Source organism: Eublepharis macularius, chromosome 11, assembly GCF_028583425.1.
Source record: "Eublepharis macularius isolate TG4126 chromosome 11, MPM_Emac_v1.0, whole genome shotgun sequence".
Taxonomy (NCBI): domain Eukaryota; kingdom Metazoa; phylum Chordata; class Lepidosauria; order Squamata; family Eublepharidae; genus Eublepharis; species Eublepharis macularius.
The window spans coordinates 27868563-27895425 of NC_072800.1; the positions used below are offsets into that span (position 1 = coordinate 27868563).

A 26863-nucleotide genomic window follows, 5' to 3' on the forward strand; every position below is an offset into this window, starting at 1 on the left:
CACTCTGGCATCAGAAGGAAGGAGGGAACTGAGAGCGTCAGTGACTACCCCCTGTGGTTTTCCTTACAGGTAAATGGCTTTTTTAAACTGAGCAAAACATTGATCAGAACCAGAGCTTTTTTTCAGCAGGAACGCAGTGGAACGGAGTTCCAGCACCTCTTGAAAATGGTCACATGGCTGGTGGCCCTGCCCCCTTATCTCCAGACAGAGGGGAGTTGAGATTGCCCTCCACACTATGGAGGCAATCTAAACTCCCCTCTGTCTGGAGATCAGGGGGTGGGGCCACCAGCCATGTGACCATTTTCACAGAGGACAATTTAAACTTTAAAAAACTCCCCCCTTGTTCCAGCTGACCCAAAGTGACGTTATTGTGCGGTCCTGAGTTCCACCACTGAGTTCCACCACCTCTTTTCCCAGAAAAAAAGCCCTGATCAGAACAATTAATTGAACTTTCTGTCTGAAGACAGATTGGTTTGTTTTGTTCCTGTCCCTTTTTTCCAGATTCAGTGATGCTGACAACCAGACTGCTTTCTCAGCCAGAACTAGCAGTTCTCACACTTGGGAGTGACAGCAACAAGAGCAGCCCTAGAAGCTGTGCTACCGTACAATTCACCCATGTACAGAAAACAGCACAGAAATGGTACCAATATAAATATTTAGGCCCCATATGGACAGAGCGTATTGAAAACATTTCTATTTGCCTAGCATTTTATTGCCTTGTGTACCAAATAAATCAATAATAAATCTATTTTCTTTACAGGTAAGTAAGCAGTAGCTAACAGAAATCAAGACTGTATAACTAAACTTAGAACAAGCACAGTTAAATAACAAGATAGTAACTCTACAGGATATGACATTAAAACACTTACTGCAATACAGTTATGTGATGACCACAAACACAGTGGTTGCAATTATTAAGTTATTGCAGAGTAAGACATGGCATTATAAGGCTATAACGCTAGTGAAATATGCTGGGACAATGAGGTTAGTATATATTTTTACATGATCTGGAAATTCTCAGAAGAAAGTAGGCAGGAATTATTTTCAACTGAAGAGATGCTTAAAGTTGGTGGTTTTAAAACAGTAAAATTGAAAATATATATATTTTTAAAAAATAGTGTATTTCTTCTGTATCCAACTGTATATCTTAGATCAAAGTCAAGTCCATTTCCTCTGTTGAAGACATATATTGCAACTCTTACTGCTAAATACGAAACCTTAGATCCTAACCACCTTTTCTGTTTACAGAATGTATTTCTGCCCTCAGAAAGGTTGGGGGGGGGCAATATCCACTGATTTCTTCCTCTGACTGTAGATGCCATCTACTAGCCAAGCAGAGGGGAGGGCACAGCAGCAGGAAGAGGGAACGTTTATCTACATTTAATTCAATTTCCATACTCTAGTCTCCAGAAAAAAAAATGCTTTCAACCAACTTTCATCTTCTCCACTCACCTATTTATTAAACATTAAGCAATACAATAATTTCTATCCAGTTCTTCAGATTTACTGTCCCGATAATAGACAAAAGGTAAACCACATATTACTTATATGAAATCCAGATTACTGGGTGTTACATGGCAAACTAAAAGCTATTTGATAAACCAAATGACTTCACAGCTGGTCTGAAATGCACCTGCCCCCAAATCTCCAAGATATTCTCAAACTGGACTTAGTAATGCAACATTTCATGTTGACAGAAGCAACCTTGCCAACATTTAACATTAAAATTAAATAGCACTGTAGCTGCACACAGGAATATACTGGGTCTGCATCTCTCAATATACTCCTGTGACATAGATCCAGAGGAGTTAGCCATGTTAGTCTGTAGTAGCAAAATAGTAAAGAGTCCAGTAGCACCTTTAAGACTAACCAACTTTACTGTAGCATAAGTTTTCGAGAAAACACCGTTCTCTTCGTCAGATGCATGGAGGGTATGAAGAAACTGGCTAGATATATATAGGTGGTGAGGGGTGGGGGGAGTAGATGCAATCAGTAGATGCCTGCTTATTCTCTTATTTAAAGTAAATAAATGTATATGCTTATTCACCAAAATGTTCACCTGATGCCCTTCCTTTCTTTGTCTCTAACTAGAAACAGGGCCTTTTCTGCAGTGGCACCTCACTGCTGGAACACTCTCTCCACTATTGTTTGCCTAGTACCTAGCTTGTTCAGTTTTAGACACAATTTGCTCAGGCTGTTTGTTAGGTTGACTGTGTTTTGCATGTCATCTTTCTTAAAGTCATACTGTAAGCCACTGTAGATAGCTGTATATTATTTGCTTTGTAATTTAAGCGTTTTAACTGTTTCTAACAGTAGCTTTACATGTATAATTGCTGTGTAATAACTGAGCTGCCTTGGAAGTCTTATGCTGAGCATTTGCAAGATACAAACGTTTGCAATAAACCCACTATTTCACATGGACTGCTAAAAAGTATCAGATTCCATTTCAATGCAGATAGAATTTTGTAACCCTTTGTAAATATACTTTTTAAACAATAGGAATATTCTTTACAGGACAAAAATTGATACTTCCTGCAGCTTTTCTTGGCAGATGTATGTTACATCATATCAAAGGAGAGTTTACTTCCACTTTTTAAAACTGGATTTGATTCCCCTCTTGCATTTTTCTCCTAAGCATTTTCACTTGTTTTATCTGCCACAATGAAGTTCAAGATCCTATACACTTGAAATAGACTATAGCAGCCCCGTTATTAAAAATAATTCTGCTCTTGGGACCACAATATTCACATAGTGTTACATCTGCATCATCTTCTCACTTAGCACAGTACATTTCATACATTGGCCTCTGCACAAAGCTTGTTTTTTTTCATCCTTTTTAAAAGATGCACACAAATGAAGCCTAATTACCTTCGCTTCAATCTGCCTATAGCACGAGACACCATACACTGTGCTTCGATCCCCACATCTTGGTGGCAAGTGGAAAAAAACAGTGTCTGAAAGAAGAAAAAGGACATAGTACCAAATCAAGGCTTGGCATTTCTACAGTATTGTCCTTCACTCTGTAACCTTAAGGGACAATTTCCCCATTAACACAGCATACCTAAGAAAACCTGCAGACGCTATGGCTTGGTACACAGGCACGCTAGCATGCAGAACCAGGTCAAGTTATTGTGCTACTCTAGGCAAAAAATCCTTTTGATCACAACCCAGCCGTCTTTTAAAAAATCACTCATTAAAGTAATTTTTTCCCCAAATATTCACTCAAGTCATTGTACAAGAGGACTCATTAATACCACAAAATGTTTGCAAGCCTAAAGATATCGTTTTCACATATTCCAAAGATGAAATACGTAATAGAAAATTGTGCAAAATTAATTACTGCTATTTTAAAACAATTTTAAACAAACATAATTGCAACTGGAGCCTCCTGGGCTAAATCTGGCCCTTTAAGATGTGCTGCCTAGACCTCATAAAGGAAAGGTGAAAAAAAGTAGGGCAAAGAATCTGGTGTCAGCCCCCTTAATAGCTGCCTGGGGGTTGTGGTCTGGTTCAAGATACCTCACTGCGCCTTAAGAGGGGTCTCAGGAAAACTAGCTACTGGCCAAGGTTCTATCGATAGAGAATTAAGGAGTCTTAGAATCACAGAGTCATAGCTGGAAGGGGCCTCCAGGGTCAAGCTCCTGGAGCTTGCAGCAATCAACTAGTATTAACAGGATAAGCGCTATCATTTACGAAGACCAACAAGCAAACTCTGTTTGAATGCCAGTCTTGAAGGAAATATGTTCTTGCTACAAGGAGAGGTACCCTCAGTCAGCAAGGAAAATGCAAGACTCTGGGGAGAATGCTTTCCACAGAACAGGTCTGACTGCTCTGTTGCTACGATAGCTTTGTAACAAGTATTCTCATTTTCTACCCAAAACGACACACTTTAACGGCTTGTTGCTGTAGTGACAGATTGGCCAGCAGCTGTGCTCTGAATTTCGCATTTGGGGTGATATTTACGAATGCTTCACATGGCACAGTAGAAGCAAGTAAACATTAAGATAGTGCATACTTTCTACTGTCTTGTATAAAATGTGAATACATGACATCTTACGGAATTTAGTTTGCTATGCAGAACACAAGGAGTCTTTCCAAACTTAATTTTTGCAGCCTAGAAACTTGCTTTCTTAAAATATTAAATAAAAACGAAAGCACATAGCAGTGGGTGGTACCTCCCAAGTGACTACTCACCTTCTTGATAATTGTGAGCACCATCTGGCAATGCCAGGAAAGGTAAATATTTCCATTCCTCTGGCAGACTGTGGCTGTCGTGACTCCCTCCTGGGGTTAGAGGAGGATAAGAGAATTCAACCTGCAGAGAGACATTATGTTTTAACTACTACTACACCAGAACCACAAGAGAGACCCATCAAATCCAGCAATCTGTCATCTGACATCCATGAGTAAAATGGAATAAACAATCCCACCCACATATCATGTTTCTTGAAACAATTAGCAGAAAATCCTGGACAATTAATAGTAGTAGGATACATACGAAAGATGAAATTGTTATCAGAGATGCACAGTATGCAGTGGAAGCATGTGTATGTGTGTTCTTAAAGCATTGGTTAAGCTTTAGAAAAGAAATATAAGTTCCTTTATTATTAGAACTCCATTCTGGATAGGAAAGGGTAGAGATAAATCTCTTTCTAGCTATCCAGTCTAAAGATGCCAGTGGATAGCCAGACGGCATGTCCTGCACTGGTAAGATGGAGAAGAGAGGCAAGAATGTGGCAAAGAGAGGAACAGGAGGTGTCACCGTGAGGAAGTCGCTGAGAATATAATCTACACTTCAAAAGATAGCAGCAGAGTAGTAGAAAGTAAGGGTGAACAGGTTGCAGACCTTCCTGTGTCCCTCTGGTTGTCGCCCCTCTGAAACCTGAGAAAGGATAGCCAGACGGCATGTCCTGCACTGGTAAGATGGAGAAGAGAGGCAAGAATGTGGCAAAGAGAGGAACAGGAGGTGTCACCGTGAGGAAGTCGCTGAGAATATAATCTACACTTCAAAAGATAGCAGCAGAGTAGTAGAAAGTAAGGGTGAACAGGTTGCAGACCTTCCTGTGTCCCTCTGGTTGTCGCCCCTCTGAAACCTGAGAAAGGGACAACAGTCAGGGTTCCTCTTCTTTCAGAAATGAGTGTAGTTTGAGTTCATCATGGTTTTATATCAATAAATGCCTTTCGCTGGGTTGTAATGTATCCAATAAACTCTGTGTGGTGCTCCATTCATGGAATGGATCTTTCCCATCCACTGTGCACCCCAGCCCCTGGGATCAGGGGAACACCATCCCAGGAACAGAGCTTGGCATGATGTGGGGCTGGGGCCTGTAGCAGAAGGGGATGGTGACAAAAATAATCAGTTTGGTGTAGTGGTTAAGAGTGGTGGGACTCTAATCTGGAGAACCTGGTTTGATTCCCCACTCCTCCGCTTGATGCCAGCTGGGTGACCTTGGGTCAGCCACAGCTCTCTCAGAGCTCTCTCACCCACCTCACAGGGCGATTGTCCTCAGGATGATAACAACACACTTTGTAAACTGCTCTGAGTGGGCGTTAAGCTGTCCTGAAGGGTGGTATATAAATCGAATGTTGTTGTTATCTGTATTTAGTTCCCTTTGGAGCTTGGAGCAGTTCACTAACAGATCTGTTTAGTTTTTTTTACTGAAGCAGAGTTATTTTCCTTCTCCTCCAGTCCCTGCGCCCCTCCCCTTTGTAAAAATTCTAACTAGGGAGGCTCTCCCAATTAATCCTTAGTATTAGCAGTACCTTTCTTATGCCTTTTAAATTATATCTCTGATCTTGCCATAGAAGCCTAATACTTTGATTACTTTTTTATTTTTTAGCTATTTTCTAATGGATTGTGCTGAAAATAAATGGGCTATAAACCCAGCTTCCAAGGAACTGAGCACCCCTACTCCAGCTCATCCCTAGTCACAAATGCAGACCCACATTAGGTTCCACATTGATTTAGAAAGACATATGCACCAGGTCCACCTACAGTAGCTTCCAATCCATTCTACTGAAGAAACAGAACAATGATGTTCCCTACACATAAGGAAACCCTGACCTGGATAGCTCAGGTAAGCCTGCTCATCAGATCTCAGAAACTAAGTAGGGTCACCCTTGGTTAGTAATTGGATGGGAGACCTCCAACGAAGACCAGGGTTGCAGAGGCAGGCAGTGGCAAACCACCTCTGTTAGTCTCTTTGTATGAAAACCCCACCAGGGGGTCGCCATAAGTCAGCTATGATTTGAGGGCACTATCCACCATCACCACATAAGGAAACACTGAATATGCTGGCACTGCAGCCAAACACTCTACAATTCATTATCAGTTGTAAAAAATTCAGCCTTTAAATGCACAGCAGGATCAGATAAACCTACAGTCTTGATGCTTCATACAAGTACAGACAGTAGGTTGCAGAGCAGCACCTTTGGAGGCACTTTCCTTGGGTTCTAGAATGGCAAGAGCACTCCCGAGCCTCACTCTCTTGGGAACGGGAACAGTTTCTGAGGTCCACTTTAGGGAAACAGCTAAACGCACATGCACTCTGCAACACAATATAAACCAAAACGATCTAAAGCCTGATCCTGCATAAAGCATTTTCTTGTCTTGGGCACCCTTCCCATGAGACTGCTGTTGTAAGCTTCATCTTACAGAACAAGGACATGCTTATGAAACACATATGATGACTTCTAGTAATACCAAAATATACAAACATTATTTATGGAAAGGGATCACACTCATTTCTTGTAACAGAACTTCCCCATGAAACTACCTTTATATTCCATGTGATCATATCAGACAGAATTTTCTTCTGTCTCTCTAAGAAATAAGAAGAAACAAATTTTTATCAACTTCCTCTCTACCTTAAAAAAAAAAACCAATCCCCCAAAATGAAGAACTGTTGAATGTTGTTTAAGCAACACCTTGGCAAGTATTAATATTTCAAGCTGTGACCAAGATCCAAGCTCAGTACAGCTCTTACAGAAACCAGAACAAAGAATTACATGATGTTGAAATGAACGAAGCAGACCCCATGTGCATCAAACTCCATCAGCGCACTCAACCCTTGTGTGAGCACAAGCATGGCTGCAGTAGGGCAGCTAAGGAAGACAAAATGACTGTTGATTAGCAAGTCAGGTTTGATAACTAAGATGGATGAGAATCAAATGCTTATATCACAAAAAGAGAAGTCTGAAGTATTCCACCATCCTAAGGAGCCTAAGGAGTGGAAGAGCTATGTAAGTGGAACAAAGGCTCTTTGGGCTAGAGGAACTTCTTCCAGCCCAAGGTAGGGTACCACTCTGATTTTTTAAACTGTAAAGCAGGAGGTAGGAGACATCAGCTTCTGCTGTTGCTGCACAGAATCCAACCCACTGATTATCTTAGTTCTACATTCTGCTGTTTATAAAGGCTCTTTCATATATAATTAAAGGGCATTTAAAATAGGCCCATATCCCACATTCACCAGACCAAAGCCAGGGTTGGTTTGACTTGAATGGCTTCATACTGCCACCACATGGCAATGTCTATAGGACACTCATCTAAGGAAAAAAGGGGGTAAACTAGAAAATTGGATGGGCAAAATGTGCTCTACGGCCTATTTCTAATGCAGCCTACTTCTGCTATATTGGCAATGTCAATTTGGGAACATCAATTGGGTGACAACATATACTACTAATATAACAACATCTGAAGAATTACACAAGTTATTTTAGTCTTAAACTTTGCCTGTGTTTGACAGATTATCAAGATGTGAGAACATTTTTGTATTATTATTTTAAGCATAGCCACAGCCATTGCACTCAATTTTTGTATCTCAGTATCTATACTGTATTTTTCCTTCTTCAATAAAACAATCCAATCAAGAGCCAGGTTTTAGTTTTCAAAATCATGATGTTATGCAAGTATGAAATAGCTTACAAAGCCTTATGTGAAAATATTACTCAGGAAAATGAACAAGGGTTCCACATCAAGCCATCAAGTTACAAGACAAAAACCGCTAGTTCTTACTTAGAACAATTATCTTAAAGTAAAGACCGCAAGACATAAAAGCTGGACAAGAAGTGCAAGTTAAATAAGCTTTTGCTTCAGGCCTCCTGAATTTGAGTGGAAAATCAGCTGACCTTTGTATGTTTTACGGTGTACTCTCAAAAGGCAGCCAATAGAATGGGAAGTTATTTGTGTCACAAGGAAGGCAACAGAGCAGAAACAATGATGCTTCACTTAAATTAGAGTAATTTGCCAGGCATTCTGGAAATAATTTAATCTATTTTATATTAGGAACAAAGAACCACTTCCAAATCAGGGACAAGGTTATCAGTAGAATGAAAAATCTGTACATTCATATTGAGAGGGCTGAATGACGATTCATACCACCCTTTTCCTGCCCGCTTTACACCACACCAAGATCACAGTGAGTGGACTCTATGCAGAGTTTGCCAATGGCAAAGATGGCAATTTTGCATGGGCTGCACAAGCTACTTCATATTATGGACAGTGTTTAGGGCAAAGGTTTCAGACAATCTGTTTACCTCCAGCAAGGGGAGGAGAGGCAACAAGGACAATTGGTGCAGGCTGCTGGAGACCACTAGGACCTCGCCTCCGAAGTTAAAGGGCCAGTCCAGCCCTGTTGGTATGACAGTGTGGACTGGCCTCAATAAATGCCAACTGGAAGTATGCATGTTTCTGTTTTACAGCTCTTCATCTGGGAGCGGGGGTGGATTTAGAAATTTTCAAATTCAACTCAAAACCTTGCATCAATTAAAAGGTATTTTTCTGGTTTGGATTACTTATTTTTTGAGATCCGCACAGCAACAATTGTGACATACCAACCTATATAAGGTGCTACTGTAAAGAAAACTAACATCCCATTCCTGTGCACAGCTGAGTGTGCTCAAACCTATTACTTCAGGAGCCAAGGCAGCAGATTGCTCTGCACATGCTTAATGAAGGAAGACATGAGGTGGGAACAGCATCACAGTGACGTATGATTCGATAACATTAGTGACCCACGCAAGGTACAGCTCGCCAGTCTGCAACTCAGTACAGCCCTGACAGAGCCACTTCCCACCTTGGCTTGCTTCTTCTTCCGATAAAGCCATTGGATGCCTTTTTAGCTTCTGCTCTGCAGCCTCTTACTATCTCTGCCCCAAACCTCCCTGACAAATTTTGTACCTTTGAAAGGGAGGAGAGGAGTCTCCAGACTGCAAATCCCACATCACTGCACGTCGCTACTCCCCATAAAAGGCATCACCTTGATTAGGGAAAGAGAAGTTTCCGTCCATGTCCAAGGCAGGCCTGACCAAGACACAAAGCTTCCACCCCTGGATACCTGTGTAGCACCACAAATGAGGCCTCTCTCCCAATTTTCTCAGCACATACGTTTCCTGTGGTGATAGGTTGCAGCTTCCACTGTCATGGGAAAAACAGGAAGAGACAGTGAACCTGCACAGCTAATAAGAAATGAGGTGGGCCTGCAGAACTAGGCCCACTTCCTATCTTCTCTGCTTCCCATTGCCCAAGTCTGTCTTTTGGTTACACTGCAGTATGCTCAGGAAGCAGGTGCACTTTAATACAACACGGTTAAAAGGTTCAGGCAAAAATGGTCTGACAAATCATTTAAAATCCCTGTGGTACAGCCCGGCCATTTAAGTGACAAGGGAAGTTTCTGGAGGGCTGTCGAGACTCCGAGCAACAGCTCAATGGGGCCCTACAAGCACTGTCCTTAACCCACTACTGCTACTGTAGTCAAAAGCAGCATATGAAAAGAAACAAGAGAAATAACAACAACATTCAATTTATATACCGCTCTTCAAAGGTATCAGGAGACCAATACTCCACGTACATCCAAACTGTCTTCCTCAATCTAGAACAGAAGTGGACTGACTTTCTCATGGGTAACTGACCAGCACCAGTCTTTCATATCAGGACTAACATAGCAAGTCTGATAAATATTTCAAGACTTGTAATACAACCTGCTAATTACTGGTATAAAAAAAGAAACAAATTCTGAAAAAGGTCTACATATATAAATGGTTTTCCTCAAACATATGAACACGAAGAACACCACAACTAGTTTTTATCACACCCTTCCTCTAGGGAGCAAAGGGCAATGTGCACCTCCTCCACCATTTTATCCTCACAACAACCTTGTGAGGTAAGCTAGGCTGAGAGAGTGAGTGACCAGCCAACCAGTGAGCTTTGTGGCTGAGTAGGGGCTTGAACCTGAGTCTCCAAGATCCTCATCCATCACTCTAACCACCACACCAGCTCTCCATAACTGGTACCATATAATATGAATTTGTCCAAAAAGTGGAATTATTTGCACATTTTACTTGTTGCCAGGATGATAATGAGCACTCAATTTTTTTTGTGTGGTTTCTCATAGTGTGCTCATAGGCTCTGCAGGGTGGCTTGGGTGTATTCACACAGCAAGGCATTTGTTGTTTTTTTACAGTTCTAATTCCATTCAAGGGTAGCATTGCCAACCTGAAGTGAAACCCAGAAGCCAAAAAGTGTGCACTGCCAATTGCCAGATCTCGTATCTAAACAATTCAAACTGGAGCTTTTATACTTTTCAAAGACACTGTCTGTAATTGCTTATAAATGTATTTATCCCTTAAAGGTTATGTGACAGCTCAAGGTGAGGGGGGATTAAGCAGTGCATATTAAAAATGAATAAATGACTTTGTTATGGTAAACCAACCCTGGAGGTTCCTGGCACATCTGGAAAAACAGATGCCACAGCTCTGGATGAGACTAGTTACAAAAGTGAAACTTAATTAGCCTTATGAGAAACAAGAGAGGCAGCAACAGCAACATTCGCCTGGTTCCAGAGGGCTACATTAGGCTCACCCGAAGGCTTAGAGATACCCAGGGGATTTTGATTTTTTCACTTTGAACAGACCCTCCCAAAAGTCATATCCCTAACTCCCTGCTTTTGAAAAACCTTCCAGTTTCAAAAACTGTTTGCCCTGTGGCAGAGTGGAGCTGTTGTTCAAGAAACACAAGCTCATCGTTCTCTCGGGTAAACACAACTAGTTACTTACACAGCCCAACCACTGCATTTTACACATCTGACAAATATACCTTGGCTGTGTTCCCTTTCTGGAATTGTAATAACCTCAGCAAAGGTAAGGATTATGCATTAGATGGGAAAATATGGCTGATGGGCATATTTAATCAGTAAATCCATCATTAATACTGGGTAACAAATGTTTACCTTAAGGATAATGATCCCTTGACCTTCTGCATCAAAGGGATCATAGTCACATGTAACATTTCTGATCCTCCTAACTACTGAAAACTATTGTTCACAGATTCAGAACTGATTGGTTACTTTTCTGTTGAATTGGCAAATGGTGGTTGCTCTCCACACCAGAACTGGAAAGCAGTAAGAAGTTCAATCCCATTCCCAGCATGGCAAACTATGGTTTGCCGCTTCAAATGTAACAGCAAACCATACCTTGCCTGAACTAGGAGGAAACATGCAAACACAGGGCCCATTCATGGTTAGATACCTTAAGTGAACCAGCTCAAACACTTCTGTAATGTGAGCAATTTCTCAAAACTGCTTAACTGTCTTCCTAGAGACTATACTGAAATTGAAATCTTTGAACTCCATACAGTTCCTTGTTATACTGCCACACTTTTGAAGCATGAGGGAAAAACTGATTTTTCCAGAAACATCTGTAGTATGCGACTATGATTAAACTGTACTGACCTTCTTCAGCAGGTTAACTGCCCACCAAGAAGAACATTTGCTAAATCTGAGTGAACTTAACACAAGAATGCACAAGAGGAATTTGGCAATAGAGTTCATCCGCTTATACAAACAACTGGTTAGTCTGCACAGGTAACACAAGAGAATGCAAACACAAAAGAAGTCACTTTTCACTCTGATTCTATACCAGTTTATGCACACATGTTCCACTGAGTATGTGATAAATGTGCTAATGATTGTACCTGCAATGCCTGAGGTCAAGGCACTTAAGATTACCCTCTCCCACAGGAGTCTGCTCCTCAGTTGAGATAATCTACTAAGGCTGGGCTCTCTGTTCTCTCCCACCCTTCTAAAGTAAGCTAGGAGACCACTAGAGAAAGGGCCTTTTTCCATAATGACACCTCAAGCCTGGAATTCCCTCTCCGCAACTATTCACTTGGCAGCTGTCTTTGTTCAGCTCCCTCCCCTTCATCCACTGATTTTTCTTCCTCTAACTGAACAGCTTTGCTCTGGCCTCTGCATATCTATTAATACTGACACTGGCCTCTATGCTGCTTTTATGAGTTGGTGGGGGGGGGAGTATTTTAATGTGTCACTGCAAGTTGTTTTAATTGTTTATTGACAGTTTTGTTGGCAGCCAGCTTGGCTGACAGCTCAGGGTCATAAATAAATATTTGCGCCATTTCCTTTTTAAAAACCCACTTCAGTGATTTTCTTACTCTCTGTCCATTCATAACCATTATTTCACTTTTAAGGAAGATACTTAAGTGACAGGTATGTTTGTCTGATAATACTTACAACTTGTTCTGCCACTTCTCTTTAAATCTGCCTGAAATTTTGCACCTTCTATTACGTGTACAACTTTCAAATCTGAAAACTGTGAAAGATACTCTAAATAAATACTGCTGGATACAAGGGCAGGGTATTACAGCAGACAAACTGAATCACTGCTTCTCTGGGGACTAAGTCCTGCCTGTGCCACACAGAATCAATGAAGCCTCACCCGCAGAGATAAGAAACAGTTATCAATATTTCTTTTTAAAAGCAGAATGTTAAAGCCATAAGTGATTAGGTGACAAACCTATACACCTGCCTGGGAGGAAGTGGCAGTGGGATTTATTGCTGAGTAAAAATGGGCTGTTAGCCTATGAACACAGCATGAAAATCCAGGAGCCATGCACTAAAACTGCACATTAGGAAAAACAGTGGACTAGCAGTACGTTAAGACTAACAACATTTATTCCAGCCTGAGCTTTGGTGAATTGGAACAAACAGACAACACTAGACTCAGACATATCCTCTGGATCATGAGGCCATCTATGAACCCCACCAGAAACATAGCAGGTTAAGCCATACTGCACCTCTATAGCAGGAAACAATCACATTGTTCCATGACTCAAGATAACAACACAGTCAAATCCACAAAGCTTCACTTGATACTCTATTTCAATACTGCCTGCACGTACAGAGAACTGCACACATGCCACACACACACACAAAGAGAGGAACCTGAGAAGTCAACCCACTTAAGAGCTTCTTAAGAGTATCTTGGTTGGAACTGTTGATGCTGGACTAAATAGAGTCCTGGTCTGAACCAGCAGAGCTCTTCTCATATTCTTATATAACTCCATTAGTGGGCAGTGTTTGGTAACAGAACAAACACTTTTGGAGATTCATTTCAAGTGACAACACTTCAGAGTCCCCTTCATTAAAGCTTCTCTCGCCGATTTGAATGTCTGCCTCATTAAATTGTTCTGTCAGCCTAAGAGAGATTGTATAACCAAGTGCAGAAGCAACTAGGGGAATTTAACTTTATTAGACCTATGTAATGCCACATATTCAAGATCATACCATTATGCTTTTTATGACTTAACTCTAATTAGCCATCACTCCTTAGTTCCATATTCAGAAGCCCTAGTGCAGATTAGAAGGTACTCCACAGCCATAAGCACACAAAGATGGAGGAAATAATCTACCACCTTGAGTTAAAAGGAAGGTTATTTCCCTTGAACTAAATAGCATTTACTTCAGAGTAAACATGTATATGATCAGACTGCAAAAGCTCCATGTTAAATAACAACAATAACAATATTTGATTTATATACCGCCCTTCAGGACAACTTAACACCCACTCAGAGTGATTAACAAAGTGTGTTGTTATTATCCTCATGACAATCACCCGGTGAGGTAGGTGGGGCTGAGAGAGCTCTGAGATGATGTGACTGACCGAAGGTCACCCAGTTGGCTTCAAGTGTTGGAGTGGGGAATCAAACCCAGCTCTCCAGATTAGAGTTCTGCTGCTCTTAACCACGACACCAAAATAAGAGGAGCCTAGCATCACCTTAAAGACTAGCATAAACTCTAGCACAGAGCTCACTTCATCAGATGTATGTAATGGGTCTTCACAAGGCAGGCATTTATAAATTAGGTTATAAGAAAAATATGCAAGGACCCCACTACATGCATGAAATGGAGGAGAGGGGAACAACTGAAGGCACTTTGAGTCCCATTAGGGAGAAAGGCAGGATAAGAATGAAGTAAATTAAGACACGAACAAGAAACTATGACAGTCATTGAGCATTTGAGTTAGAAGGGGTCTCAGAAGTCACCTAGTCCAACTCCATGCTCAGCGTCGGAATACGCAACTTCTGCATCCTTGACAGGGCGACTCTGTAGTGAAGGGGAGTCCACCATCCCCAGAAGCAGTCTGTTTCACTGCTGAACATGAACAGCTGTTACCATTTTTATATTTGTCCTAATATTTATTCAAAATGTAATATTTACTGTCCCCTCCCCCAAATGCTAGACGAAAAACTTGTTATCCATTAAGGTGCTACAAGACTCCTGTTTATTTTTGCTGCAACAAAGGGCTGCTCCTTTGAAATTATTTATTAGCGGCCTTGAAAATGAACCCAATCTAAACAGAAGGATGGATACTCAAGCTTGTATACCGATAATAAGAGAAGGAAGCACAGGCTCTCAAGCAAGTCAAGAGGTGTAGCCCTGTTTCTCTGTAGCAGCAAAATAAAACAGAAGCCCAGGGCACCTTAAAAATCTTACAAACATTTGTTCTAGCATCAGTTTTGGGGAGCCAGAGCTCGTTTGGTAGTTTCCAGCTCCAGCTGCCAAGAAATTCTTGGAGTTTTGAGGGGTACAGCCTGGAGAAGGCAGGGTTTGGGGAGGGACCTCAGTGGGGTATAATGCCATAGAACCCACCCTGTTTTCTCTGGGAAAACTTATCCCTGTGGTCTGAAGATCAGCCGTAATTCCGGGAGATCTCCAGCCACCACCGGAAGGTTGGCAAATCTATATAATAAGCAGACGCGGATGGTGCGCACCTCCAAAGAGAAGGAGGAGGGAGTGAATGGAGAACCAAACGGCAAGACAATGGGGAGGGGAGGGGAGGGGAGGGGGGCTTGGAAGCAGGAAAGGGGGAAAGGGAAGGCAGCTGGCCGGTGGAAAGGAAGGCCACGAGGGAGGGAAGGAGGGAGCGGGGCAAGGCAGCGCGTATATGAGGCACCCCCTCACCTGGCAGCCTTTCTTGTGGTGGAAGCCGACCACCACGATGTGCAGCACCGGCCCCCGGGGGCCGCCGCCGCTTCGAGACTGGGGGTCGCCTTGCTCTCTGCCCCTTCTCTCCATGAAGGAGCCCACTCCGGGAGCGGCCGGCGACAGCTGCGCCCACAGCGGGAGACTCGCTCACAGCCCGCCGGCCGCGCAGGCTCTTCCCTTCCGCAGTAAATATTACAGCCCGTCAGAAAATTGGCCGCTGGGCTGGTACTGAGCATGCTCCGGGAGAGCGAGCAGCCTCAGTGGCGTCTGCTGAAGCCACGGCGGGCGGGAGCGCGGGCGGCCCTCGCTGTGGGAGCTGTCCCGGGAGGCGGGAAAGCAGTGAGGGGCGGCAGCGTCCCTGGGGCACCTCAGAGACCAGCAAGATTGTCAGGGGATGAGCTTCCGAGAGTCCGAGCTCCCTTCTTCAGATACGAAGCTTTGACTCCCGAAAGCTTACACCTTGAAAACCTTGTTGGTCTCTGGAGACCCTGGACTCAAATCCTGCTGTTCTACTGCAGACCAGCAGGGCTGCACACCTGAAATTAGCATCTCTTGTTCTAAAGGCCACTGGGATGGGGGAAAGGGCACCAAAGGCAAAATAAATGCCATGGAATAGGAGCCAGGGTTCAAGGCTGAGGGAGGAAGGGGAGGAAATGGGGCCTATGGATGAAGGAAGCCTTTGGGAGTGTTTGCTAAAAACAGGGTGTTGACAGAAATAACAATAACTGCATTTATATACCACTCTTCTAGACATATTAGTGCCCCACTCAGTGTGGTGAACAAAGTCAGTGCTGTTATTATCCCCACAATACAGCAAGTGGTTTCCTTACCCTGTTACCTCAGGATGATTCCTTCTAGCAACCAGTTGCCAGTGCGCTGTTCTTCAAGGCATAGAATACCTTTGCTTGCCCCCTTCCCAAATATCTGACCAAGAAGTCTGGCTTGGTGGGGGACTGAGGAGGACCCATGCTATACAGATATGGCTGGTGTGATGGCGTAGCATGGGGCATCTCCTCCTTCCGTGTCTACCACTGTGTTTTCAAGAAAAAAACCAAGACTGATCATTCCAGATAGATTGCCGTGTTAGTCTGTGGCAGCGAAAGAAAGCAGGAGTTCAGGAGCACCTGAAAGACATTCAGAATTTATCCCCGCACAAACCCTTTGAGTGTCAGATCATCTGATGCATTACAGCGTGTGCATCTTTCAAAGTGTGCTTTGTACATTTTTAAGGTGTCACTACTAGACACTTGCTTTAATTGAAGACCATGGGATGAAATCCTAAAGCAGCAGAAGGAATATCTAAATCTTGACTGTTCCAAATAACACAATGGAATCTGGTTTTCTCTCCATTTGCAACCATGTTTTCAGTTGTCACCCTACACTGAATATGCTGCTGGCAGAGGATGGAAAAACTGATAGAGTAAGAGGAGCTCAGGAATTTTGCTGTTGTGCTACTCAGGACTGCTATGCAGCTCAAAAGGCTGCATGTGCCATGTTTTGGCTTCAGTCCACAATCATGCCAACAGACTGTATAACCATTCAGGTTGCCAATCTCCAGATGAAGCTTGGAGATTTCCCAGAGTTCCAACTGATTTCCAGATTATGGAGATCAGTTCCCCTGGAGAAAATAGCACCTTTGGATGGTGGACTATGTAAGGTTGCCATCTCCAGGTTGGAAAATACCTGGAGATTTGGGGAGTGAAGCCTGGAGAGTGTAGGGTTTGGGGAGGGAAGGGACCTCAGCATGGTATAATGCCATAGAGTCTACCCTCCAAATCAGCCCTTTTCTCTAGGTAAACTGATCTCTGTGGCCTGGAGATCAGCTGTAATTCCAGGAGATCTCCAGCCACCACCTGGAGGCTGGCAACCCTAACTCTATGGCATTACTCACCACTGAAGTCCTTTCCCTCCCCAGACTGCCCTCCACAAGCTCCTCCTCAAGTCTCCAGGAATTTCCCAACCTGAAGTTGGCAACCCTAGTTATCACTCCATTTAGTGGGAAGTAGATTTCACCTCTAATTTGTTAAGTATGAGCATATAAAAAGGGAAAGTCTGATGGCCTTCGTTAGGCTAGTTATCTGAAGGCAATAATGACTGAGGTGAGAGCTCAACTTAAAAGATGCCTTTGACAGCTGACTGGCAAAGGACTGTTCACCCATTATAAGTAGTTGCCATCTTAACTATTTATAAAAAAATTTATGTGCCTCCCCAGAGGCTAGGTCAAGGTGACTTACCAAGTAAAACAATACAATAAAAAGAACAACCAACCATGAACATATCAATATAAATTCAAAGCAAGAGCCCCTTGAGGACATAAAGCAACATTTAGAAGTCTATAAAACAGAAGTCTAAAAAGCCCTTGGGCTAAAAGCTGACCATAAAAAGAGATGTAAAGGGACCCTTCAATTAAAAGCCTGGGTAAAGAGAAATATTTTGGACTGGTTCCTAAAGGCAAACACTAGGCAAGCCTCAAGGGAAAGTGCATTCCAAAGCCACCACCGAAAAGCCCTGTCTCTAGTTACCACCTGCCACATGTCTTGGGGGGCATGAGAGCAAAGATTGGAACTTGTGCAGAACAACTTCATGCCGATTGTCATACTTTTGAACCGAAATCATGTAGGCTTGTTTCTAGTTCCACATTTGGTCTTCTCTGTCTCTTTTCACATATGGCTGTGATATCTCTGGCACTGGGGGCTTACTGGTGTGAACCCACCTTGCATTTGCATGATGGGCTGGGTTGACGCGTGATGCTGGTGCAGCACCACAGAGCATGATGCACTAGTGCAGAACTGTCACTGCTGGAGCAGGAGTCCTCTCCTGCCTGCTTCTTTCCAGACCTAGTGGCTGGGGGTTACGATTGTGGCCTTGAGGGTTGCTGTCAATCAGACGTTGTGCATGTCTTCTCTCACTGAACATATACCTCATGTGGCAATTCGGTGTGAAAGAAACTGGGCTCACTCTGTTTTTCTGCTGCACTTCCTCTGAGGAAACTCCCTACTGGACCCGAATCTTGCTATTTTACTGCAGATCAACACAGCTACTTACCTGAAACTTGCTTCCTACACGTTTGTCTAGATTTTAACCTGACAGCAATCCCATGCATGTCTCAGAAGTGAGTCCCGGTATATTAACTGGTGTTTAGTCCAAGGTGAATATGCACAGGATTGCACTCACAATCCTCCGCGTGTTTTTCAGAACATGTGGCCTTCAGACCACTAGTCCCTTTCCCCATTACAAGAAGAGTATATGCACACTCCTCATCACAACTGGTCCAGAGGCAAAGTTCATAAATGCGTATTTTATTCGAGTTTCATCTCGGGATCCTTTCATTTTACAGATTAAACATGCGGAGGAGGAAAATCCACCTGCTGCTGTGTCATAACGCTTGATTTCCTTCTTGTGCTCTAGCTCCCTTCTTTTCCTGGCACTTGGAGTTCGATTGCTCGTTCATCGACTAGCTGAGTCTGCTCGACCTAACTCCCTCGTCTGCGGGAGAAGAGGCAGCACCCGCCGTTCCTTTCCCACCAGTAGTCTCGCAGGAACATCAATAAGAGGAGGGCGGGATCGACTGCTTAGGCCTTGCCGCAAAATGGCCGCCAACGCGACAACGAACCCTTCTCAGCTACTGCCGCTTGGTAACGGACGCTGCGGTCGCGCTGGGAGAGCAAAGCGGGGAGGGCGCGTTCGTGTGCTGCGGGAATGGGGGGCGGGAGGCGAAGAGACAGTTGAGCCATTTCACCTCGTTGGTTTCTCAGAGCGTAATATTTGTGTACCCGGGTCGGTTGATTCACGCGCGCCTCGAACTGCAGGCGAGGAACGCGTGCAGAAGGATGGGCGGTGACCTAGAAGGCTTGCACGACTTCAGACTGCAGGTGTCTGTGGTAGGCGCTGTATGTCTGAATGCTCGTCATGAAACCTCATTGTGAGTAGAAAGCTAGCCCCCCAGGGATCATTAGGATTTGAATCCAGAGGCACCTTAGAGATCGACTAGATTTCCAGGGTATGAGCTTTTGAGAGTCAAAGCTTCCAGGGATGAAGGCAGGTTTACGTGAAGGGGGTACGCCACCTCCTTCTCCCTTCTGAAGAAGTGAGTTTTGACTCTCAAAAGCTTATACTCTGAAAATCCTGATCTCTCAGGTTCGCTTGGACTCAAATCCTGCTAGTCTACTGCAGACCAGCACAGCCACCTACCTGAAACTTGCCTACTGGGAAGTAACCTTTCTTCTGGATTGCTAGCTTTCCTCTCTTCCCTTTTTCTTTTTTTAAGTATGGGAGTATTCAAAGATATAATTTGCTTACATGCATGGGAGAGGGGTACTGTTAAATGTTGCTTTTGGATTTCCATGCCTCATTCTGTTGTGAATATTAGGCTTCCTGCTCTATCTATACTTGCAGCAGCATGAACTTGTAGGATTGACGGTATAGACTGCCCCAGGAGCTATAGTACTCTTCAGTGTATAGTCACATAAAAAGTCCCCTGCAGGTAGAAAACTAGGAGAAGGGTTGTTTTCTTTTTTAAGAAGCCTTGTTTTCTTTTTTAAAAGGGATTCCCAATGTAATAAAACACTCAAAACATTATTTCCACATTTGTAGCCTAAGTGGTGAAGTCCGTTTGCTACCCTGTTGTACTGATTGTGTGAGCTTGAAAAGTATTTGTGTGGGTTTAAGATCACATGAAATAATAGGGATCCTCTGTTAAGTAATCTCAAAGTGAGATTGTTTTTCAAATAGTGTGCTGGATCCAGCTAGCTCTTCAGCTGGTAAAAAGGAAGGAGGGGTTCTCTTTGACAACAACAACAAAAACCTATGCTGAGGATCATTGGCCCAACATGTACAAAAATCACTTGGGGAACTGTAGTATGGAAAGGGCTTGAGTGAGATTCTGTGGGAAAAGATAACTGGATGCAATTCTTTGGTTCAGAAACCCTTTCACTGTACAAACCAGTCCCTTACAAGTAAGCATCCTTTGTAATGAATTTGGCACCGTACTCAGAAATAGATGTCCTGGGCAATACAAACACTGCCCTCCCTCCCCAAGGGGTATCATTGACGTACAAAGTTTGTGTTCTGTTGCTTGAAAACATTTTCCCCTCTTAGAAGTGGTATTGTGGACAAACTTGTCACAGTCCTTTGTTTCAGTTGGGTAGTAGTGGCAGGGGGGCGTTAGTTTCTATTCCTAACAAGCGAAGGTGGTAGCAAACAGAAAATATACATAATGTTGGTGCTCATGGCAAAGATGCAGAGAACAAAACAGTTGTCTCTGGACACTGTGTGCATACATGCACATGCAGTTGTATTCTAAATGATATTTGGTAGAAAACCAAGGGTGGATTCCTTGTTTTCTGTAACATGCTACTGTATTCACCTTGCATATTTCTCTCTGTGGTTTGTGTTTTCTGCCTTTCATCTGCTGTGAGGCTCTGAGACTCATTTCACACATTACTGCATAGAGTTCTCTTACACAGTAGAGAGTCAACATGCAGGTGATCACTTCAAAGGTATTTTAGCTGAACATTTAGAAAGTTGTGTGAAAAAGTGGTGAAGATGGAAACACAGAAGTGAAACCAGAGATGACTTTTTAAAAAATCTGTATTGTTTGACTTCTGAAAATGTAAACAAGTATATGATATTTGGGATTATAATCGCATGAAAGTTTTTGATCTTGGCCATCTCTTTAAATGTTTTTAGGCTACCTTGTTAAATATGTAAATTGGTAAATGGTTAGTGTCTGCTATTAAAACAGTATCTTTTTCATTAACAGAGCTCGTGGACAAGTGCATAGGATCACGCATTCATATTGTAATGAAAAGTGACAAAGAAATTGTTGGTACTCTCCTGGGTTTTGATGACTTTGTCAGTATCCTTTACAAGGAGTGTTTAGAGCATTTCCTAATCTGTTTTTAAACTAAACTTTCATTCCATAGTAACAGCATGTATTGATGATTTGACTGGGATGAGATTTAAAACTTAAATCTGGTTCATATGCTTCCTGCTTTGTGATTGTCTCTGGGAATGCACATGTAGCATTTGAGCTTACATGGAGGTCCCCATTTATGTGAACAGGCATTTCTGCATGGGTAGGGTAACTGTTTATTTTTAATTGCGAAATTTATAGCTCCACCTTTCTACCCTCCTCAGGACCACCAAGGTGGTTAACAGATTAAAAACGTACATAATAAAAACACACCTGAGAAACCATTAAAACCAAACAAAAGCACATTATTAAAACAAAGTTAAAATACACATACAAAAACATAACTAAAACATTGAGCAGGAAGAAGGGATCACTGAAGGAATGCCAATTAATACAAAAGCCTTCACCTGCTCATGGAAGGTGGCAACAGAAGGGGATAGATGAGTCTCTCTGGGGAGATAGTTCCAGAATTTGGGTGCTATTACTGGGAAAGTCTTTTCCTGGGTTGCTGCTTGTCTAATCTCAGGAGATGGGGCACCCAAAGCAGTGCCTCAGATGATGACCGTAGCATTTGGGTAGGTTCTTAAGGGGGTAGGCAGTCCTCCAGGTATGATGGTCCAAAGCTATAGGGCTTTAAAGGTCAAAACTAATACCTTGAATGGTGCCTGGAAACAGATTGGGACCTAGTGTAGGTGGCCTGAGACTGGAGTGATATGGTCCTACAACCCACTCCAGCCAACATCCTGACTGCAGCATTCTGTACCCACTGATGATTCTGAACACTTTTCATGGGTGGCCCTATGTAGAGGACATTGCAGTAATCTAATCTAGATGTAACCAGAGCATGTACCACAGTGACCAGGGTTTTTTTGCCTAGGAAAGACTGCAGCTGGCTAACCAGTGGAAACTGGTAAAAGATAACTTGTGGTCACAGCTGCCACCTTCTTTATCCAGTAATAGGCCTGGGTCCAAGAGCATCTCCAGACTACAGACCGGTTCCTTCCAGGAGAGAGCAATCCTTTTCAGCAGCCTAGAAGCTGGACTTCTGCTGCACTTGCTCTAAGAGGCAGTTATTTTATTAGATTTTTTTTAATCTACCCATTCTCCAAGGAGCTCAGGGTGGTGTACATGTTCCCCTCTGAGGCAGAGTAGGCTAAGTTGGAAGTAGGCAAGTGAGACTGGTCTAGTAAGTTTCATGGGAGTCAGGTTTTGAATATGCGTCTCCCCAATCGTAGTCCATACTATAACCCACAACTGACTGTTACCTGGCGGCCATAGAACATATGAACAGGGCCCACATCTTGCTCTTGCGCCATGTTAGCCCTTCAGTCGCCATTGAAACCAGGACAAATGCTAACCCGTACTTTTGTAGTCATTGTTTTTCCTTGACAGCAGACTCTAGACATGGTATTAGAAGATGTGACAGAGTTGTAAGTATTTCTGCATGTGGTTTTCTGCCTAAACAGAACCATGGGTCTTTATTTATTGTACCTATAGTTGTCTTTATTTTCATTCCCTCTGCTAAGCTTGCCTTCTGTTTGTTCACATTAAGGGAGGGGGCCATGGCTCAGTAATAAAACACGCAGAAGGTCTCAGATTCAGTCTGTCATTAAAAGGATCGTGTATTAGATGGTGTGAGAGACCACTACATGAAGTCCTGGAGAGTTCCTTCCATTTAGAATACACATTACTTACTAGTATTACATTACTTGGTACAAGGCAGCTTCATATATTAACTTTTTAAAAAGGCAACTACATTAGTGCTTTTGCTGAGATTATTCAGGAAGGTGTGTCTGCTTTCTGCACTGTTTACACCAGTTTCAGAAAAGGGATATGTAAGGCTTTTTAGTCGTCCCAGCAGAATTCTCTTTGAAGAAATTATCTTGGTGTATTCCAGAATAGTTCTTGGCACTGCTGTCTAAAGTGTTAATAGCCATATTTTCTGTGAAATTCTTTAGATTATGTGTAAGGAAGTTGTGGGACTATTACAGAAGATTGGGAACCTGTGGAAAGGACCAGATGTCAACTATTTTTAAAAAAGGCTGTGGTGGCATCTATAAAGTATCTGCAGATTTTCAACGTGATGTTTACTTACAAACAACTTCTGCTCATTTATGTGGAATTTACTTTCATATAAGGCTATTTAAGGCAACAGCCTTTATTCACTACTAAAGTTTTGAATGAAAAATGCTCATGATGGCCTTGATTGTTTCCATCTGTATCTCTAACTTTGACATTTCTCTCTATTCAACAGTGAGATCACACCTGAAGGAAGAAGAATCACAAAATTGGATCAGATTTTGCTAAATGGCAATAACATAACAATGGTAAGTAGAGCTTTTTTGTATGCTGTTTTTTTCCTTTAAATTTCTGCTGATTGGCTTGGACTGTAAGCTTTTTTTAATTGTAAGAGGAGATTTTTAAAGCCAGTATATAAATTATGATCAGACTGTGCAATTGGGAACCCACAACAAAATGCTACAGGTTGTTTTTACGTTAGATCATGATGGCTACAAAGATGAATTATACTACACTTCCAACTATCCTTGAGCTTGAGAAAATGTGGCTGTTAGGGCAGACCAGCATCTGAGGCTGTCTGCAAATATAGGACTCTTCCTGCTTTTCCAGCTACCTTGCAGAGGTTAATGAGTAGTGGCTTCTGGAACTGATGGCTGCAAACCTATGAGGGCTTATAAGGAAGGGGAAATCCCATTCCTTCTGTCTACTGGCCCTCCCAATTTTTTCCTTCCTGTCTTTTCTCCTGCCTACAGTTTCTTCTTTCCTTTTTCTGTCTCCAGTTATTCTATTGTGGGGTGCCATTTTTGATTACTCTGGCAAGCAAAAATATCATCCTATGTCTCTTCTCCCTCATCATCTGAACATGTACAGACAGTGCTTTATAGTTCTGATTTTTAAAGCCATCAGCTCTGTAGGTTTTTCCCCTATCCCTATGTGGTTGCACTGTGTGTGTGTGTGTTTTTTATACCCTATAGTCATGTTCAGAATTAGAGAATTGATGAAAGGTTGAATGTAATTGTGCTTGCTATTTAAAAAATGCATTAATTGAAGTGATCCAACAGCATAAGGAAATTTTAAAATATTTAGTACAATGTCCTGAAAAGGTACCCATGTGCATATACTTTGTAATAAGTATGTAGTTGTGGCTCAGTTAACATATTAAACAATGAATATGAATGTCATGCACACACCAAATGGGGATAAGAATTCTTCTGATGTAATTTATTATTTTTAACATTTGTCTCATTTTTCAGTCAAAAGTTCTCTAGGCATGTTTGTGTAACTCCATTCTTTAGTCACAGGACAAAATGGTTGATACAGCTTTTTGTAATTAAAACGTTTATGTTCTTTATTTTCTCATATGTTACTGACCTCTTCTTTTTCGTCTTTTTATAGTTGGTTCCGGGAGGAGAAGGACCGGAAGTGTAAATAAATTCATTTTGCTCTTGGTGAACTTCACTTGAATCTTCTGCAGGAATGTTTCCTGGAAACAGTGTTTTTATTTTTACATTTGAAGTTAATATTTGAATATAAGTAAACTTTCCATTTCAGGGAAAATGCATCTTTAATGATGACTTTGTAAGTTGAAATCATGACTTTGTTGTAAAGGCTAAATCTGTTCACAGTACTGCAATAAAGATTTTTAAAGATGTTAAATAGTTTTTACAGGTTCGATATGTGGTTAATACATGAAATTATGAATTCTAAGTGCTGCTTCAGAATTGGCATAAATATTTCTCTCTTTTTAAACTGCTGGACTGGTTAAGCTGCATTTCACCAAGAGTGTGGGCTTTTTTTCATCCTACAGATCTCCCTTTGTGTTTGTCCTCTTTAGTGCCAGAGATAATCATTTTCTTCATAACTCTTTGTTTACCAAACATAGTCTCTTTGGATAGTCTCTCTACTTTTGTATTAGTAATGGACCAATTAACGTATTTGCCCCGTTGATGAACATTCAGAAAAAATATACAGCATCTGAAAAGAATGTGTGAAAATCCCCTTCTCATGCCTTTGATAACAAAAGCTAGAATTCAGGCCTTGAATTTAATTGAAACTTCTTGCCTGCCCTTCTACCAGACATGGGTAGCTTACAAAATTCATAAAACATTAGCAAGATCAATTTACAATTTACAAGCAAGATAGTAAAAGTCAGTAGAAATGATTCATATTAATTGATAATGAGTCAGGAGACAACTAACAACCTACTACTCCACAGAGCAAAGTTTATAATTATATACTCCACTTTTGGCTCAAATTTGAAACCTTCTTGCAACTTAAGCAGTTCATCTATTGGAGGAAGAGCCACTTATGCTGTTGAATGTCTCCTTAGGCTGGAGGAATGCTATTCCCAGCAATTTCAAAACTAAAATCTTCACAAATAAGTGTATAGTGATTGGGTTGTGAGCAGGAGTAGTGGGTGATGGGAAATAACTTGTTGGCCTTGATAGCCAGGGTGATAACTTTTGTTGAAGTCTTCACTTCCATGTGTCAACTTGGGCATTCATTTGCAATAATACTTACTTCAACCTCTGCTGAAATTTCATTGATTAATATAGAAACCAAGTAGAAATATCTCATTTTAAACGAGATGATGCAAACTTCAGAAATTTTCCATCCAGAGTAACTCCCATATTTCTACATCCAACTTTGTTCTGAATATATTTTATATTCCCAGTGGTGTTTCCTTGCACATGGTACATGTGTGTACACGTGCTTTTTACATATGTCTCTGGTCCTTCTTGCCCACCTGTGCTGGTGCAGATGCACAGTGAATTCTAAAAGCTGCAGGCCTTAATTTCAAACAACTGGAACCAAAACAGCAATATTGACTTCCCAACTGACTTAAGCTGACGTGAAATGCAAACCATGTAAGTGTTTTCTTTTGTATAATTTTTTGTATACCTCAAAAGCATAATTCTTTGTTATATCACTACTGACAGAATTTGTTCTCATATATTAGGGCTCCATATTCAGGTACATAATTAAAGTGCCATAGCACTAAATGCTTCCTGTACACACAGCATCCTTAGATGTAAAATTCCGAGTGCTAGTGATGAAATATGTATGGAAAGCAGGAGAAGCTGAACTTGGTTTTAAGGAGAGTCGGCCAAAATAGATGGTGTGTTAGTTTCCCCCCCACATAGGTTGCATTTTTTTCCTGCGGCATCTGGCATTGAAACATTCTTCAGAGAAATGAGAGTTTTGACAACATTGCTTCAACTACTCTAAAGGAAATTTCATTTTACTTACCACATCTGTATCCTGTCCTTCCTGCTAAGAGATCTAAATGTAATATGTCAGGGAAGGGGGGAGGGGGTGTTCTATCGTACTGCCACCAAGATGTGGACATTGGGTTTTATAAATCATTACCCTGTACCAAACTTAAAAATTAGTCTCCCAAGTTAATGTTAGTGAGCCTGAACTATGTATTTTGTATACTCAACCTTTTACCATTCCTTACAATATGCTAACATAGTTTACCACTGAGGGTAAAATACACCTCATTATACTAGCTAGGTATTTATTTGGCATGGAACACAGAGTCCATGGGATGAGAATAATTTTCCTTAAGTTGCTGTCGTACTGGAGGTACAACAATATGAGAGGAACCTACTCAAAAGGTAAGCACGAAGAGTGCAAAACACACGAGTAG

At 41.9% G+C, this 26863-nt stretch overlaps 2 protein-coding genes across 2 annotated transcripts in view; one reads left to right on the forward strand and one right to left on the reverse strand.

Annotated features, from left to right (window-relative positions):
* AVL9 (AVL9 cell migration associated) overlaps positions 1-15441 on the reverse strand; it is a 35746-nt gene extending 20305 nt beyond the window's left edge. The window contains exons 1-3 of the mRNA XM_054991668.1: positions 15255-15441; positions 4195-4315; positions 2869-2954 (exon numbers count right to left, since the gene is read on the reverse strand). Of these exons, the coding sequence (XP_054847643.1) occupies positions 2869-2954; positions 4195-4315; positions 15255-15368 (321 nt within the window). The 5' untranslated portion in view covers positions 15369-15441. The remainder of the gene's footprint in view (positions 1-2868; positions 2955-4194; positions 4316-15254) is intronic.
* A 3379-nt stretch (positions 15442-18820) lies between these two features.
* LSM5 (LSM5 homolog, U6 small nuclear RNA and mRNA degradation associated) lies at positions 18821-24867 on the forward strand. The gene is made up of 5 exons (XM_054991752.1): positions 18821-18913; positions 21040-21135; positions 22595-22622; positions 23447-23519; positions 24607-24867. Exons 1-5 carry the CDS (start codon positions 18868-18870, stop codon positions 24637-24639), a joined length of 276 nt encoding a protein of 91 aa, XP_054847727.1. The 5' UTR covers positions 18821-18867; the 3' UTR covers positions 24640-24867.
* The last annotated feature ends 1996 nt before the right edge of the window (positions 24868-26863 follow it).

What these genes read in the sequence shown, in the direction of transcription:
- LSM5 (XM_054991752.1), top strand. Translation starts at nt 18,868, where the DNA reads ATGGCCGCCAACGCGACAACGAACCCTTCTCAGCTACTGCCGCTTG. An exon ending in GGGTTTTGATGACTTTGTCA is followed by an intron (nt 21,136 to 22,594) that starts GTATCCTTTACA and finishes AGCAGACTCTAG; the next exon opens with ACATGGTATTAGAAGATGTG. An exon ending in ATGGCAATAACATAACAATG is followed by an intron (nt 23,520 to 24,606) that starts GTAAGTAGAGCT and finishes GTCTTTTTATAG; the next exon opens with TTGGTTCCGGGAGGAGAAGG.